Source organism: Uloborus diversus, unplaced genomic scaffold, assembly GCF_026930045.1.
Source record: "Uloborus diversus isolate 005 unplaced genomic scaffold, Udiv.v.3.1 scaffold_14, whole genome shotgun sequence".
Lineage (NCBI taxonomy): Eukaryota > Metazoa > Arthropoda > Arachnida > Araneae > Uloboridae > Uloborus > Uloborus diversus.
Genome location: NW_026558098.1, coordinates 7,970,456 through 7,988,763, shown reverse-complemented (window position 1 = coordinate 7,988,763; position 18,308 = coordinate 7,970,456). Strand labels below are relative to the sequence as shown.

Sequence of the window (18,308 nt, the reverse complement as noted above, 5' to 3'; positions counted from 1 at the left end):
AGTTAGTTTTTTTTTTTTTTTTTTGCAAAAGTTAAATGTACGTGGTGTCTGGTGTCTTTGAAATTTTTTCTCGTTATAGAACCAAGGGATAGTCGAAGGAACAAATAATATTTAGAACTCAGTTCGATGCAATTTAACACTTCCGGTCAGCAAAAGACATAAGACATTGCTAGTCAGAACAGTCATACGTATTTCGTGGCTTGCTACCTCTTATCTAAAGGCCCTTTTTTTTATAAGTTATTGACAATAATGTTCATTTATCAGCGGTACCACGAGTAAAAGATCGTTTTTAATTCTTCACAAGTTTTTTAGACTATCATGTGCAACAAATAATTTACAGAGCACTCTTCATACTTTGTTGCAAAAAATCAAGTCTTAACAAAAATAAATAAATAAATAATTCTCTGTAAATAGATCGGGCTATGAGCGTCCGTTTAAGAAATCGAAAATCGCGTTCTTGAGAAGTAGAGTTTTTCCTGTTTTGTGAATTCAGGAAATTCCACTTCGGTCGAAAGTATCACTTGGAAATATTCAAGTGCCCTTCATTTTCCAATATTGACGAGGATATCTTTAAAAACAGAGCAGAATTATATAAAAGTCTGTACTTGGGAGATTTTTCATATTGAACTTGTTCTATGCGTCTCTTTACGAAATTACATTCCTGAAAAAAATTTTGTAGTTTTGTAAGCGCTTAGCTTGAAGAAGCTTTGTGTTTGTTAAAGTATGTAAGTATAAGTACAATTCTAAGTAATTTGTCTCGTTTTATATTTTTTTGGCATTCATTTTGAAACTTCGTTTACTGGCAAATTATATCTCTCTAAAACTTTGCTCGTCAAATATTTATAGTATAGTTTTGTTTTAAGACTAATGTAAGAAGTTACACTTTGAAAATAGAGAACTCTTTTACTTTCTGATTAAAACCATATTCAAATATTTGATCGTTGTAAAACTTGGCTCGTCAAATATTTGTAATACAGTTCTGTTTTTTGATAATGTAAGAAGTTTCTCTTGGAAAATACTTAACTATTTTACTTTCTGATTGAAATCATATTCTAATATTGATCACCGATAGAAAATTTGAATATCCATCTTTGCGAAAATCCAGTCTTAGCGAATTTCATGCAATGGATAATCATTCAAAGAGCCGTGTTGGTGAGAAAAAGCATTCTTGTAAATGTTGTTCCAAGGCATTTTTTACTAGTTCATCTTAAAAAGACACTTGCGCGTTCACTCTAGTGAGAAACCTTATTCGTGCGAACATTGCTTGAACTCGTTTGCTGAATCTGGAAAATTAAAGCAACACATGAGCACTCACACTGACGAGAAGCCTTATTTGTGTAAAGTTTGTCCCAAGGCATTTTCTACGAGTTCACACTTAAAGACACATTTGATTGTACATACTAGTGAGAAACCTTACTCCTGTGAACATTGTTCCAAGGCCTTTTCTACGAGTTCACACTTAAAGACACATTTGATTGTACATACTAGTGAGAAACCTTACTCCTGTGAACATTGTTCTAAGGCATTCACTCGGTCTGGTAAATTAAAGCAACACATGAGAGTTCACTCTGACGAGAAGCCTTTCTCGTGTGAAGTTTGTTCAAAGGCGTTTTCTACGAGTTCCTGCTTAAAGACACATTTGAGAGTCCATTCTGGTGAGAAACCTTATTCGTGCGAACATTGTTCTAAGTTATTTACTCAGGCTGGAAAAGTAAAGCAACACATGAGACTTCACGCTGACGAGAAGCCGTATTCGTGTGAAGTTTGTTCAAAGGCATTTTTTACGAGTTCACACCTAAAGACACATTTTATAGTCCACACTGGTGAGAAACCTTATTCATGTGAACATTGCTCTAAGGCATTTACTCTGTCTGGAAAATTAAAGCAACATATGAGAATTCACACTGACGAGAAGCCTTATTCGTGTGAGGTTTGTTCAAAAGCATTTTCTTCGAGTTCGAACTTTAAGAGACATTTAAGAGTCCATACTGGTGAGAAACCTTATTCGTGCGAGCATTGTTCAAAGTTATTTACTCAGTCTGGAAAATTAAAGCAGCACATGAGAGTTCACGCTGACAAGAAGCCTAATTCGCGTGAATAATGGTCCAAAGCGCTTTCTGAGAACTGAAGCATAATGAGATATATAAGAAACCCCGCAAGTGAAAAGCGTATTTTCTATTCGGATCGATCTCAGAAAAAGCAGAAATTTGTGTCATGATGTTTGTAACATAATTAATAATTTAAAAAGGACTATAAATGAGGCAAACCTAACCTGGCAGCTTCGTAATGCTGTGATTAGAATCTGCGTAGTCTTCACAATGCTGACAGATTAGGTTTACCTCAGCTATGGGAACGGATAACAATCGTAATAAAATTGAAGAAATACATTGAGATTGCAAATTGAGGGTGAAAATGTTACGGAAAACTTTTCTGCAGATAGTGACTAATCACGTCTGTGAACTGTCAGTATTTCCCAAATTTCCTGGCTTATAATTATTTTCAAGAAACAGTTAAATTTCTAGCTAAAATTTTTTATTTGTAATGTATTCAAAATACTGAACCCAAAACAGGAAAACTAAACTAAGTTCCCCCTGTGTGGTTTTCCAAGGACTCTATACACGGTTTGGCAACGGTTCCTTTAAATTTTCTTTTGCTGGTAAACCATCCAATATTCAGTGTTAGTTGTGCTGAAGAAACTCGTTTTATTTATTAATCACTCGACTTTATGTACATCATGAACATGCATAGAGATAAAACAGACTTAAGACTAGATGAAAAATGTTGATAAAAGGGAAATTATAAAAAGAGAATAAATTTTCACAATATTTCTGATGAGGAGCCAAGACGCTTAAAATCAGGAAAAACACAATTGCAAAGCGAGTATTTCGTACCAAATGATTTGTTCATTATTCGTTTTCAACATTTCAAAGTTAAAAACATTCGAAAAACCTCATTTTAAAATAGGGCAGCTGTTCAGCAGTGGGGATCTAGTGTTAACTAATTCATTTAAATTTAAATGTTTTTGGATTGTTGGCTTGCCTTGCCTCCAAAAATGTACTACAATGTGGCCCTTGAGCAGAAAAGGTTGGAGACCCCTGGTTGAAACTAGTAAACTTTCCAAACTATTCAATAAGAAATTCTCATCTTTTAGTAAATTTTTGGCAGGGAGTAGTGCGAATTTTACGCACTGACATCAGAGTACAAAAACAGAAGAGGTAAACTATGATTATATCTAGTGTGAAACATAAATATGAAAAAAATGTATAACTCATATTAAATTATCTTTTTATTGTTGAAAATTACTCATGAAATAGTTCGAGCGCATTCAAATTCAAAATTATAAATTTATATTAATGAAAAACCTAGTTAAGTCTCAATTGTCAGCTTTCATTCACACAAGTTTCAATAAAATTACGTACAAACTTTTATTGTTTTTCTGTAAGTTTTATTACTGGCAATTTTTCAGTTTTTTTAGGTCAAAAATTTTATCATACATTTATTTTACTTTCAATATGTCAACATGTATTGTACATAATAAAGATATTTTCTGTTCTTTGTGAATTCTGTAGTTCTTTCAAACAATGTTCAAAATTTAAGATTAAAAGAACCCACATTTTAAAGCATAATTTATATGTTAAATGTTTATACATTATTTAAAGGCTGCGCCTAATTCTAACTAAACACTGTTTTAGACATACAGGATCTGTTTAAAAAGTAACGAGACTGAGCTGTGTTCTGCAGATATTAACACTGAACCTGAAATTATTTAAAAGAAGACCCTTGTCCTTGCACACACTTATCCCAGCGAGTCTTCTAAGCTTCGAAGGCTGCTTTTCAGTCTGCTTCCAGATGTCCTTTCAAAGTCTTGTACCAGCGCTTTCACGGCCTCCAGAGTTAAATGGGGAGGCCTTTTTAGTGAAGCTTTCATCTTCGGGAACAGAAAGAAGTCGGCTGGATCTAAAATGTGGTTGTTGGCGTGTTCGGGAAGCGTAAAGATACCATTATTGACCAGAAAGTCTTGGAAGATGAAGCGGGTGTTTCCAGCATTTTTCAAGTTTTCAGCAATAATGCAGTGGACTGTCATTTTATCAATTCCGATTTCATATGCAATCATTTTCGTACTTAACCGGCGGACCGAATCTAGCACAACATGCACACGTTCTGCTGGTTGACTGACACCCTGTTTGAGATTCATCCTCGATGATCTACCGGCCATTTTTGAAACATTTGTGCCACCGAAACACATGCGCCTTTAACAGACAATTATCTCCAAACGCTTGCTTACACATCTCTAAATCCTCTGAGGTCGATTTACCTAGTTCCACACAAAATTTAATCGCGTAACGCTCCTCAAATGTTCTCTGCATTTTGCAGCTGGAACCGACGTTTGCAACAAAGGTACACTATGACGACGATGCTGCCCGAACAAAGATTCCCAGGCGGCTGCAGACCGGAGTGAGTCCCACCAGTAACCCCCACCACCGACCTATCCAGTTTTTGCGCAGTTGAGAGGCATAGTCGCATCAGGGAAAAATGAGTCTCATTACTTATTATACAGACCCTGTACGTTTTCATAAATAAAGTTCATTTAAGCTTCTGAAATCGTGTAGTATTCTGAAATGAGAGGAAATGAATAGCTACTCGCTACATTAATAAAAATGCATTCACTAGCAACAAAAACGAATAAAATAAGAACCCCCGCTCCCCTCAAATATGTAGTTTTTTAGTGTTCTAAGTGATAAGTAAAGCTTATTTTACGCTCCTAAAATAATTATGGAAGTGCGACACATTTCTTTCTCTTTCTGACCGTTTTCCCTAGTGCTCGACTTTGAATAACATTGCTCTCTTTGATAGACTTTTCCCCTTCCCCCTTCTCTTACCCACCTCTGTCAGTGTACGCGGCCTGTAAGTGCGCTATCTATTGACAGAAATCGGCTTTTTTTTTCATGAGCCCTAAAAATTTAAAAATCGGACAGAAAATACGTGTACATGATCCCCGAGCAACGTCAGCGTTGCATCCTCGTTTGCCCACCCAGATAAAACTAGAGTCCCTATATGAAAACGTGTTTTCATATAGGGACTCTAGATAAAACTACTCAGTGCGCTCTCTCCATACATCCTCCCCTCTCACTCTTTCAGATATCTAAACTGTTTACCTGCAACCGTCAGAAAAAAGAAAGCGTTGTTCTCTTCTGTAAAATGTGTATATTTCGAAATTGAGAATTAAAATTAAATTGTATAATACTTTTAATGTTATCGTTGAAAAAATGCGGCGTGAAAATTTCGTAACAACCTTCCCGTAATCTGGAATGAAAGATATTCGCAGACCGAAATTCTGCATTGGAATCATATTTGTTTGACACTTCGCCGGAATCAAATGTGTGTTGAAAGTGAACTTTTCCTTTGTTCGACTTCTATACACATTCATCAAAGCAAGTGAGTGTTAATTTTCTCGTAACGTTTTTTCAGAGTAATTACGTTTATTATGCAGATAATTTTTAAAACTTCATAAATGCAGTTTATGTAGCGCTGTACGCAGAAATTTGTTTTTTTATCTTTAATGTTTATGTTTGCAGTACAAGTATGAGAGGGAGTGAAGTTTTTAAAAATCAAAACCAAATACTGTTTTTAAAAAATAGCCCAAGCCCTCTTGTGTGTGAACTGTTTTGGTAACCAAATCTATATTTTTAAGTAAAAAATATAGAATGTTGATAACCGCATGGGGCAATCTCATTTTCTTTTACAAAAAGTAAATTTCACTTCTCCTGTTGGAAAACTCAAGTTGATAACAGTAGACATTTTACGATGATAAAAACCATCTGACCTGTTCAAATCCCGACCCTGATTCGATCAAGTATGATATTTAATTCAATTTTTCTCTTTTATTTACCGGAATGAGTGATCCTTTAATCCTGTCACATTTTTGACCCTGATTGGATTAAGTATGATATTTAAATCAATTTTTCTCTTTTATTTACCGGAATGAGTGATCCTTTAATCCTGTCACATTTTTGACCCTGATTCGATCAAGTATGATATTTAAATCAATTTTTCTCTTTTATTTACCGGAATGAGTGATCCTTTAATCCTGTCACATTTTTGACCCTGATTGGATTAAGTATGATATTTAAATCAATTTTTCTCTTTTATTTACCGGAATGAGTGATCCTTTAATCCTGTCACATTTTTGACCTTGATTGGATCAAGTATGATATTTAAATCAATTTTTCCCTTTTATTTACCGGAATGAGTGATCCTTTAATCCTGTCACATTTTTGACCTTGATTGGATCAAGTATGATATTTAAATCAATTTTTCTCTTTTATTTACCGGAATGAGTGATCCTTTAATCCTGTCACATTTTTGACCCTGATTCTATCAAGTATGATATTTAAATCAATTTTTCTCTTTTATTTACCGGAATGAGTGATCCTTTAATCCTGTCACATTTTTGACCCTGATTGGATTAAGTATGATATTTAAATCAATTTTTCTCTTTTATTTACCGGAATGAGTGATCCTTTAATCCTGTCACATTTTTGACCCTGATTCGATCAAGTATGATATTTAATTCAATTTTTCTCTTTTATTTACCGGAATGAGTGATCCTTTAATCCTGTCACATTTTTGACCCTGATTGGATTAAGTATGATATTTAAATCAATTTTTCTCTTTTATTTACCGGAATGAGTGATCCTTTAATCCTGTCACATTTTTGACCCTGATTCGATCAAGTATGATATTTAAATCAATTTTTCTCTTTTATTTACCGGAATGAGTGATCCTTTAATCCTGTCACATTTTTGACCCTGATTGGATTAAGTATGATATTTAAATCAATTTTTCTCTTTTATTTACCGGAATGAGTGATCCTTTAATCCTGTCACATTTTTGACCCTGATTGGATTAAGTATGATATTTAAATCAATTTTTCTCTTTTATTTACCGGAACGAGTGATCCTTTAATCCTGTCACATTTTTGACCCTGATTCGATCAAGTATGATATTTAATTCAATTTTTCTCTTTTATTTACCGGAATGAGTGATCCTTTAATCCTGTCACATTTTTGACCCTGATTGGATTAAGTAAGATATTTAAATCAATTTTTCTCTTTTATTTACCGGAATGAGTGATCCTTTAATCCTGTCACATTTTTGACCCTGATTCGATCAAGTATGATATTTAAATCAATTTTTCTCTTTTATTTACCGGAATGAGTGATCCTTTAATCCTGTCACATTTTTGACCCTGATTGGATTAAGTATGATATTTAAATCAATTTTTCTCTTTTATTTACCGGAATGAGTGATCCTTTAATCCTGTCACATTTTTGACCTTGATTGGATCAAGTATGATATTTAAATCAATTTTTCCCTTTTATTTACCGGAATGAGTGATCCTTTAATCCTGTCACATTTTTGACCTTGATTGGATCAAGTATGATATTTAAATCAATTTTTCTCTTTTATTTACCGGAATGAGTGATCCTTTAATCCTGTCACATTTTTGACCCTGATTCTATAAAGTATGATATTTAAATCAATTTTTCTCTTTTATTTACCGGAATGAGTGATCCTTTAATCCTGTCACATTTTTGACCCTGATTGGATTAAGTATGATATTTAAATCAATTTTTCTCTTTTATTTACCGGAACGAGTGATCCTTTAATCCTGTCACATTTTTGACCCTGATTCGATCAAGTATGATATTTAATTCAATTTTTCTCTTTTATTTACCGGAATGAGTGATCCTTCAGTCCTGTCATATTTTTGTTGATGGTGTCGGAGTTTTTGTGCACTTTGTGATTTTTTTACCCCGCATCAGCCAGTATACCAGAATTAAGTAAGGTTGCATAACATGCTGGGAAGCTCGAATTTTCTTGTATGCTATCTAATTAAGAGTTTATTTTGCAGAAAAGGAAACAATTTCCCACTCAGTTCATATAATAAAACAAACCACAAACGGGAGAAAATTGACTATCAAACTGGTATTTTTCTTTTTTCCCTTTGATATAAAGCGGGAAAAAATTATGTTAAACTAACTGGTCTGTACAAAGCTCTCATACTTGACAATGGTACTTCAAAAAATCAATTTTTTGTAATGATACTTTTAGGAAAAACATTCACAATGAAAGTTGTTAATTTTTTGCAGGTAGCGATGAAAAATAAAATAAAACTAGCTGCATCGCCTGGCTTTGCACAGTCAACCGCGAAAATAAAAGTTATCTCAAGTGACGTGTGTTCCACAATCACACTTGAACAAAAAGAAAAAAAACAGTAAAATTTTGCGATAGATTGCCGAAAAATGACCAAAAGGAAATTTTCAATTCCTCGATTTCAGGAAAAAGCCTCCAAACAAAAGTCGAAACTTTATTCGTTCATATTCGAGAAAAAAAGCAACATGTTTTTCTCAATGATTTTCTTCACGCTACAAATTTTAATAAAAGCACTTGCTGCGTCGCCCGGCTTTGCACGGTCTACCTCTAAAATAAAAGTTACTTCAAATGACGCATGTTCAACCAAGCTTGAACCAAAAAAAAAATCAGTAAAATTTTGCAACAGATTGCGAAAAAATAACCAAAAAGAAAACATTTTAAATCCCCCGATTACATGAAAAGCCGCAAAACAAAATACAGAATTTTATTTGTTCAAATTCGATAAAACAAAATGGGAACATATCTTTCTTCTTAATGATTTTCTTCACTGCTACAGATTTTATTAAAAGCTTTGTTACGTAAAGTTGAGTTGAAGCACTGAATAATAATTTGAATGGAAGGAAAGCCTTCGAAAAATAGGGATTTTATGTCAAAATCTAACTGTCGTAAGTATGTTTTTAATTGATATCTTCACTAATTATTATTGAAGGATTCTGTTAAATAGCCAAACATAAAGACGCAAAGATTACGAATCCATCAATACGTGGTTCGATGGTCAGTTCACTGTCGTTCGGAAGAAGAAACTTCGACATGGATACATAAATGACTACACAGATACATAGGTGCATACATAGATACATACGCTCAGTTTTTAATTATATAAGATGTTGCCTTACTTTTAGAAGTTCATATAAGTATTAAGAAAGCACCAGAAAAAAAAAACTTAAAAAATTTTATGTACAGTACTGCCATTCACCACGCTAAAATAAGCGTTTGTTTTTCCGATTTTAAAGCAGTAAGTTTGGATTATATTTTTGAGAAATTTGGGTCAATCTCATCCCGTGAAAAAGATCATTCATAACGGCAAAACCCACAGTGGAATCAAACTCATGATATTCTTGATTTTAGCTCAATACTCTAGCCACATGAGCTGCAGGTCCCGACGTGGAGAAGCACTGTACGTTAAAAAAATGCTTCATAAAAAACAGATACTTATTTTTTCGCAAAACCAATGCATTTGTTGTATTTTTTCTGTTATTTTTTTGCCCAAGCGTAAAAAAGGCTTCTTAAAATGTTAAAGTTCGATGAATTGATGACTAAATTGTGGAAGGGTCAATCCATTTCAAATCATACAGGCCATGTTGCTCACTATTTTTGATTCAAAATATTGTTTGCCTGTTAATTAACTATTATATTGAGAGTGAAACAGTTGTTTAAAAATTTTTAAACTTTCAGAATTTTATTTGGCAGCCACTTTTTGGTAGCTGCGGAGTCGACTTTTCATGAAAATAATACTTTACAAAAACTCTTAGAACTTTTTTTATTTATGAATGTATCAAAATAATTTAAAAACCATTAGATTGAGCAGAAAGTAACCTAAAATTATATAGTAGTTATTCTTTTGATAAGTTTTAAAAAACTTGTGTAACATTGCCTTAAAAATAAGATTTTCCGTATGAAATTTCACATTTTTAGTCTAAAAATATTAGTAGAAGGAAGTAAGACTCACTCTTACTTTTTTCTCCTTGAATAGATACCTTATAGAACTATTCTCAGAAGCAGTATGAAACGTCTAAAGCAAGGCGATTTTTTTATATAATTAGTCAAACTTACCATCTTTGAGACAAAATGCTAAATTTAAGATTCAATATCCAAAAAGGGACTGAACGAAAATCTATGAAAATTTAACTGTATACCCTTCATATAGCAGTGAATATGTGGCAAAAATTTTATATTTGATCCCCCAATCATTTTAGAAATATGGAGCCTCGAAGTTGTCTTAAAAAATCACATTTGTTTTCGCCCAAGAAATCATCATAATGCAAATTGTATTCTACTCATTATATCTTAGTTGCTGTTTTGTAATATAAACTATTTTTGAGCAATCACGATTGCTTATTGTTCTCACTTGACCGTTTTTGGCGTCCGTGCCTTTTTCAGCTTGGACCATGCCTGCAGCACCACCGTCCACCGGCGGCGGCGCTGCTGGTCCTGAGCACTGTCCCCCGAAATCCACTTTTGCTGGGCGGTGGCGTCCATGTCCCACACACATGAACGCCTACACACACACACACACGAACGCCTACACACACACACACGAACGCCTACACACACACACGAACGCCTACACATACACACGAACGCCTACACATACACACGAACGCCTACACAGGCACACCCACGAACGCCTACACAGGCACACCCACGAACGCCTACACTCACACGAACGCCTACACACACACACACGAACGCCTACACAGACACACCCACGAACGCCTACACACACACACGAACACCTACACGCACGTACACAACACTTTATCACACACATGCATACATACATACACTTACGCACCCACACATGCGCCTACACAAACACACACGCTCGTGATTGCGAAAAACATAATTTGAATTCAAGATGCCAAAAATTCAAAGTAAATTTTTTCACATTTAATGTATGATATTAAATTCACCCATTTACAAATTTTACTCTGCGTTAATATCAATAAAATTTTTCATAGTCTTATTGTGGAACGTAAACCCCGCATAAAACGAGGGTCCACTGTAATGTAAAAGGGAGAGCAGATCCAGCCGCTGGTTTCAGGCGAGAGTCCTCACGAAAATTTGAGGATTGAAGTTAGGAGAATTTGCATTTATAACTTTGGAGAAAAAGCAAAAATAATACGAACACCAGTAAGAAGTGCAATATTCGTGCAGAATATGGGGGGTCCGGGGGCAGTGTTAGACTATTTTAAGATAATCTTCTACGATGTTTGCAAGAGGTGGGATTTGAAGAATTTCCCATGAAAAATTTTCCCATGAAAGCTTATTCAAACATTTATTTTCATCTTAATATAAAGTTAAAGTTAGGAATACTAATTTCATGGAGTCAATTATACTGCCAAAAACACATTGACGACAATGACGAAATAATCAAATCCTTTGCACTGTTTCTTTTTTTGCTGAGTGATTGCATGGTTATCGCAATAACAATGTCGTCAAACAGGAAATACTTGAATTTCAATATTTTATTTTTTTAGTATTATTGTATTTCATTCAGGCCCGGATTACCCAATAGGCCACCCTAAGCCTTGGCCAAGCCAGAAAGGGTGTCACAGTGAAAAAGAAAATTAATAAACAGCTTGTTGAAAAAAAAAATGTAGCGCGCTAGTAAAAATACAGAAGCAAAGTTCAACTAGAATAGATTGCAACCAGCCCGTTAGGCAGGGAAAAAAGTAATTAGAGGATAGGAAAGGGGCGTAATGATTGAGTCAAGTTAACTTTTCTGGTCAAAGCAGATAATTTTCAACGTCTTTCACTTGAACAGTACTTTCTTAAAAACATAGCTCTGCCCAGGAGCGGACTGGGTCTTCCAAGAGGGCGTCAACCTTAACTCCCAAAAAGTGCACACAGGTTCGAGGGCGCAAAAAAAAAAAAAAAAAAAAAATGTGTAATGATGTAAGTTATATGGGTTTGCTTCCAACATATTTTTTTATGTATATTTTTATTCAAAACTTCACCACGAAAAGCACAGAAAAGTGAATAAAAATACATGGGATGCCCCGAAGTATGCTTTAAATAGAAGACCTTTAAAAAGATAATAAATTTTTTTTTTAACCTTAGAAAACTTTAGAGCTGGTTGTGTCTTCCTTACAATGTTCTGCATCACTCTCTCTCACTGGTAGATATAATTATAAGACACCTATCTAATTTGACAGATACTGAAAGAAAAGATTCAGAGTTTTAAAATGTGTTATCAAATACGTCAAAAACATCAATTTATTCTGTTGTCATACATATTTGTTTTAAATTAATGATATCTTCATACAATTAAATTTTTAAAAAAAAACTTGAAAACATAATAAACAAATTTATAAGACACCAAACTTTTTTCCAAATACAGTGGTAAATATAAATATTTAGTAAGAGCTGCCGTTGTTTTTTATAGCATGAAAGATGCGAATTGGCATCATATCTATAAATTTTAACAAAACATTGTAAGATAGTTCTTCCCAGGCGCATTCTTTAGGTCTTCGACAGAGATAAACTGCCTCCCATTTCGGTAAACCACACGAGCTAAGATCCCCCACGAGATTTGAATGGGACTTAAGTCTGGGGAGCAAGAAGGCCACGGGATAGTATTGATGCTTCGTGCTGGAAGCTTTTTTTTTTTTGTTTCGTGTGATGCATAAATCGGCGCCTTATCGTGTTAGTGTAAATAGTTTTCGCCACAAAAACGTTCACCTTATATGACTAGTCTTTAAGAATATTTAAATATTTTTGGAAGTCATTCTTGAATGCACAAAAACAAGATCCGTTTTCCCTTCAGCCGAAAAACCACCCCAAATCATTACAGAGCCTTCACCCATTTGACGGGTCATTAGTACATGCGGAGATTTTCGTAAATCATGCCAATAATATTGAAACAAATCAATACCATCTAGTTTAAACTTTTTTTTCAGCAGAAAATCACACTAAGTACCATTTGGAGGTCTAGGTCATAGTTTCCTTAGCGCAGTTTAGAAAGTTCATTTTGTGCCAGCTTAGAAGCAGTGGTTTTTTCCTTCAATCTTTTATATTTTACATTGGAAGCATTGTGCAACATCCTGAAAATAATTCTCCTTGAACAGTTCAGGTTCAAAGTATTTTTAATGCCTGTGTAGCGTATTCTGTGTAGCGAGCGAAAGCACTTGATGTTTGTTCCCTAAAGCACTGGTTTCCTAGAAGCGAAATCACCGAGCTTCGACGTCGCTGCTCGGCGTGACGTTGAAATCAAAGTCAAGTGATTCCGGCGTACCACTCACAACGCCGATTTTGCTCGGGCGCGCATGCGCAGAAGAATCACGTTTTCCTCTCGGCGAGAAGCGACGCTGAAGGTCGGCGATTCCCTCCTAAGAAACCTATGCTTAAGACAAGCAAGGATCCAGCATCTTTTAATCATCGATCCATTAACTCCTTTATTCAAAACATTTCTAATTGCACATCCATAGCGTTTAATAACTTTTGAAATATTACTAATTTGAAGCACGGTTCCATTTGATCTCCGGCTTTCACCAATTTCACTTTCTTTTAACTCCATACCTCGTGGCATAATTGTAAATTGGTTATCGTCTGCTTTAGTTAACTGCTGACGCCATAACAGCGCGCAGAAAATTAGAATATTGCACATTATTTTCGAAAAAAAAGCAGGTGTTTTAATTAAAATGTTAGGGTGTCTTATAATTTTGTCCATGGTATTTCTATTTATTTTTTATTGAACTTTATTAAAATATCATTTCTGCAAAACAATTGTGTGTGATAACAGAATAAATTTATGTTTTTGACTAATTTGAATAAACATTTTTAAGCTCTGAATTTTTTTTTTTTTTTCACCATTCGCCAAATTAGATAGGTTTTTAAATTATGTCCAGCACTGTATATATAGAGAGAGTGATTCAGAACATTGTAAGGTAGAGACACCAGCAGTTCTAAAGTTTTCTAAGGTTAAAAAAATGAATGGAAAACAAAAGTGCATCAAGAAATTCAAGAGCCTACATATTTAAATCGTCCAAAATTTTGTTTTTACGACTTCAGTTTCGAAACAACTACAGAGGAGACTTACCGAACACTATTCCTTCTCGTAATGTCATCAGAAATAGTTTCCAATTTTGTATTGAAGTTTCCAATTTCGAAACCTTTTTTTCCTTTAAATCCCATCTATGTCCGGACGTCATAAAAGATGTCCTACAAGTTTTTGGGTTTCAGTATCGAAAAGTTTCCTCGCTAAAATCACCAAATGCCCTGCATAAAAAAAGAAATCGTTAAAAGTTGCGCTATAGGACCTCGTTTACAAAAGAAATTCAGGAGGGCTCTCCGGAGTCCCATCGTTCCCCAGCATTCATTAGTAAAAGGTCGTCGAAAATTTCGTTTTAAAAACTAATTTTTACGGGAGGAGGAAAAGGAGAGTTCCCGAACTCATCCCTTTCCTTAACATCATCAAAGATAACATACAATCACGCGTGTAGGACTTCAGTTACGAAAACTTTCCTGGGCGAATTCCAGATGCCATTACTTCCCGTAAAATAGCCTTAAACTGCCTAAAAATGCATTTCTAACGCTTCAATTTCAAAAAACTCCCGCTGGAGCACCTCCAACTCCCCCCTCTTTTTGAACATCATCGAAGGTAAACAAGAAAGGAAATCCCTCCCTCATTTCATCAAACAGGGGGTGGAGGGAGCACGAAATATTCAACTGTCACTGGAGGCTACTACGCCTCTGGTAATGGCTGGGGGGGGGGATACAATTTCAATAGAGTTCGGATATGTGAGGTGGGGCGTAATCTCAAAGTTTGGCCTAAGGCGTAAATAGATGTTTATCCGGCCCTGATTGCAATACGTATTTTTGTGCAGTCTTTACTGTTTAAATTGTTTTAATATTTTGCTATCTGTTGTTAAAATGAATAATCCGTGTTAAGTTTTAAACGCATATTATTTGTTCGCCATCAAAATATTTTATTTGGCAGCGGCATTTAATTTTTTTTTTTTACATGTTGTAATTACAGTGATTTTTCCCCCCTAACTAATAATTATTTTCATTATTTTCAGCCTTATTGCGTGACAGCGTACTTCAAAGTCTAACATCAGGTTTTTATCTCAGACAACACCAACTCCTTCCTTCAAGATTTCAAGAAAAATAAGCTCATATACAATCGTTTACATTTTGAGACTTATGGTGTAGAATTGTGTTTTCTCATCTGAGCCAGTCAACTGTAGCAGAGTGCTCCGACTCATATGCAGATGTGTATGTTGCCAAAAAGTCAATCTTTCTCGTAAAGTCACCAATGATTATGTCCATTTAAATATGACACGGTGATCAATGTTATGTAAGCTCATCTAAATATCATTAAAAACACTTATGCTGTTTGTGGTGTATCTATGAAAGAAATCAGTACGAAATTGGTTAGTAGTTTTTTTTATATAAAAGTTAAATTTATGTAGTTTCTGGTGCCTTGCAAACTTTTCCTCGTTATAGAACCTAGGGATAGTCAAAGGAATAAATAATATTTTGTACTCAGTTCGATGTAGTTTTACAGTTCCGGTCAGCAACAGAAGAAACACATTGCTAGTCAGAACAGCCATACGTATTTTGTGCCTTGCTGCCGCTTATCTAAAGCAGATAAAGACACTTATTTATAGGTAATTGACAATAGATCATCATGTGTACCACGAGGTAAAGATCGACTTTATTTCTTTCCAAGTTATTTAGACTGTCGTGTGCAACAAATAAATTACAGAATATTTCTCATATCAATTTGCATAGAATGAAGTAGATTTTCAGGAATTTAAGAGACCTACGGCAAGGTTGAAAGATTTAAACGCTCAGTACACTCCAATAATCTAAAAAGAATAGCTGAGCAACATTCCAGTTGTCTTCATTTTTCGAAATCGACAAAAAAAATCTTGAAGAAACAAATGATATAGAAGATGAGATAGAGATCGGGTTATGCTCGTCTGTTTAAGATATCGAAAATTGAACAGTTAAGATTTAGCAGTTTTGTGAACTTATGACATTGAAAATCGGTCGAAAGTATCGCTTGGCAATATTCAAAAATCCGTCGTTTTCCGATATTGACGAGGAAATGTTTAAAAAACAAACAAGCAGAATGGTGTAAAAGTCTGTACTCGCGAGATTTTTCATATTGATCTTCATCTATGCGTCTCTTTACGAAATTACATTCCTGAAAAGTTTTTGTAACTTTATAAACGCTTTACTTGAAGAAGCTTGGTGTTTGATGAGTATGTAAGAATGAGTACTAGTATAAATATTTTCTCCCGATTTATGTATTTCTAACGCTGATTTTGAAAGGTAGTTTACTGACGAATTATGGATCTCTAAAACTTTGCTCGTCAATATTTGTAGCACAGTTTTGTTTTAAGACTAGTGTAAGAAGTTACACTTTGAAAATACATAACTCTTTTACTTTCTGATTAAAACGATATTCAAATATTTGATCAATGTAAAACTTGGCTCCTCAAATATTTAGTACAGTTCTGTTTTTCGATAACGTAAGAAGTTACGCTTGGAAAATACTCAACTAATTTACTTTCTGATTGAAAACATATTCTAATATTGATCACTTATAGAAAATTTGAATATCCATCTTTGAAAATCCAGGCTTAGCGAATTTCGTGCAATGGATAATCATTCAAAGTTCCTTGTTAGTGAGAAAAAGCATTCTTGTAAATGTTGTTCGAAGCCATTTTCTACTAGTTCATCTTAAAAAGAACTTGAGCGTTCACTCTAGTGAGAAACCTTATTCGTTCGAACATTGCTTGAAGCCGTTTGCTGAATCTGGAAAATTAAAAGCTACATATGAGCACTCACACTGACGAGAAACCTTATTTGTGTGAAGTATGTTCGAAGGCCTTTTCTACGAGTTCATACTTAAAGACACATTTGATTGTACATACTAGTGAGAAACCTTATTTGTGTGAAGTATGTTCGAAGGCCTTTTCTACGAGTTCATACTTAAAGACACATTTGATTGTACATACTAGTGAGAAACCTTATTCGTGTGAACATTGTTCTAAGGCATTCACTTGGTCTGGAAAATTAAAGCAACACATGAGAGTTCACTCTGACGAGAAGCCTTTCTCGTGTGAAGTTTGTTCAAAGGCGTTTTCTACGAGTTCCTGCTTAAAGACACATTTGAGAATCCATTCTGGTGAAAAACCTTATTCGTTCTCTGGTAAAAAACCTTATTTGCTGAATCTGGAAAATTTAAGCTAAACATGAGCAATCACACTGACGAGAAGCCTTATTTGTGTGAAGTATGTTCGAAGGCCTTTTCTACGAGTTCACACTTAAAGACGCATTTGATTGTACATGCTGGTGTAAAACCTTATTCGTGTGAACATTGTTCTAAGGCATTCACTCTGTCTATATTATTAAAGCAGCACATGAGTGTTCACGCCGATGAGAAGCCCTTTTCGTGTGAAGTTTGTCCAAAGGCATTTTCTTCGAGTGCGAACTTAAAGCGACATTTTATTATCCATACTGGTGGGAAATCCTATTCATGTAAATATTGTTCTAAGGCATTCACTCGGTCTATATTATTAAAGCAGCACATGAGAGTTCACGCCGACGAGAAGCCCTTTTCATGTGAAGTTTGTTCAAAGGCATTTTCTACGAGTTCACACCTAAAGAGACATTTGAGACTCCATACTGTAGAGAAACCTTATTGGTGTGAACATTGTTCTAAGTCATTTGCTGAATCTGAAAATTTCCAGCAACACATGAGAGCTCACACTGACGACAAGCCTTATGTGTGTGAACTTTGTTCAAAGGCATTTGACACGAATGCACACTTAAAGGCACATTTTATAATCCATACTGGTGTGAAACCTTATTCATGTGAACATTGTTCTAAGGCATTCACTCTGCCTGGAAGATTAAAGCAACACATGAGAGTTCACACCGACGAGAAGCCCTTTTCGTGTGAAGTTTGTTTAAAGGCATTTTCTACGAGTTCAAACTTAAAGACCCATTTGAGAGTCCATACTGGTGAGAAACCTTACATGTGTGAACATTGTTCTAAGTCATTTACCCAGTCTGGAAAATTAAAGCAACACTTGATAAGTGCACACGCCAGCAACAAGCCCCATTCGTGTGAAGTTTGTTCAAAGGCATTTTCTACGAGATACCACTTAAACAGACATTTGCCGGTCCATGCTGGAAAGAAACCTTATTCGTGCGAACATTGTACTAAGGCATATTATACTAGCTCATGCTTAAAGAGACACTTTAGAGTTCACTCTGGTGAGAAACCTTATTCTTGTGAACATTGTTCAAAGGCATTCACTCGGATTTCATATTTAACGATTCACATGAGAGTTCACGCTGAGGGGAAACCCAATTCTTGTGAATAATTATTCAAAGCGTTTTCTGAGAAA

The 18,308-nt window shown here is 34.8% G+C and overlaps 1 protein-coding gene across 1 annotated transcript; it reads left to right on the top strand.

The window, feature by feature from the left end:
* Window positions 1–1,630: 1,630 nt before the first annotated feature.
* Window positions 1,631–17,145, top strand: LOC129232903 (zinc finger protein 726-like). The gene is made up of 2 exons (XM_054867006.1): window positions 1,631–2,093; window positions 16,769–17,145. The coding sequence occupies exons 1-2, from the start codon at window positions 1,724–1,726 to the stop codon at window positions 17,143–17,145; spliced, it is 747 nt and encodes a 248-aa protein (XP_054722981.1). The 5' UTR covers window positions 1,631–1,723.
* Window positions 17,146–18,308: the final 1,163 nt, after the last annotated feature.

Coding starts and splice junctions, on each gene's coding strand:
- LOC129232903 (XM_054867006.1), top strand. CDS start 1,724: ATGAGACTTCACGCTGACGAGAAGCCGTATTCGTGTGAAGTTTGTTCA. Junction 2,094..16,768: donor TGACAAGAAGCCTAATTCGC/GTGAATAATGGT, acceptor ATTTGTGTGAAG/TATGTTCGAAGGCCTTTTCT.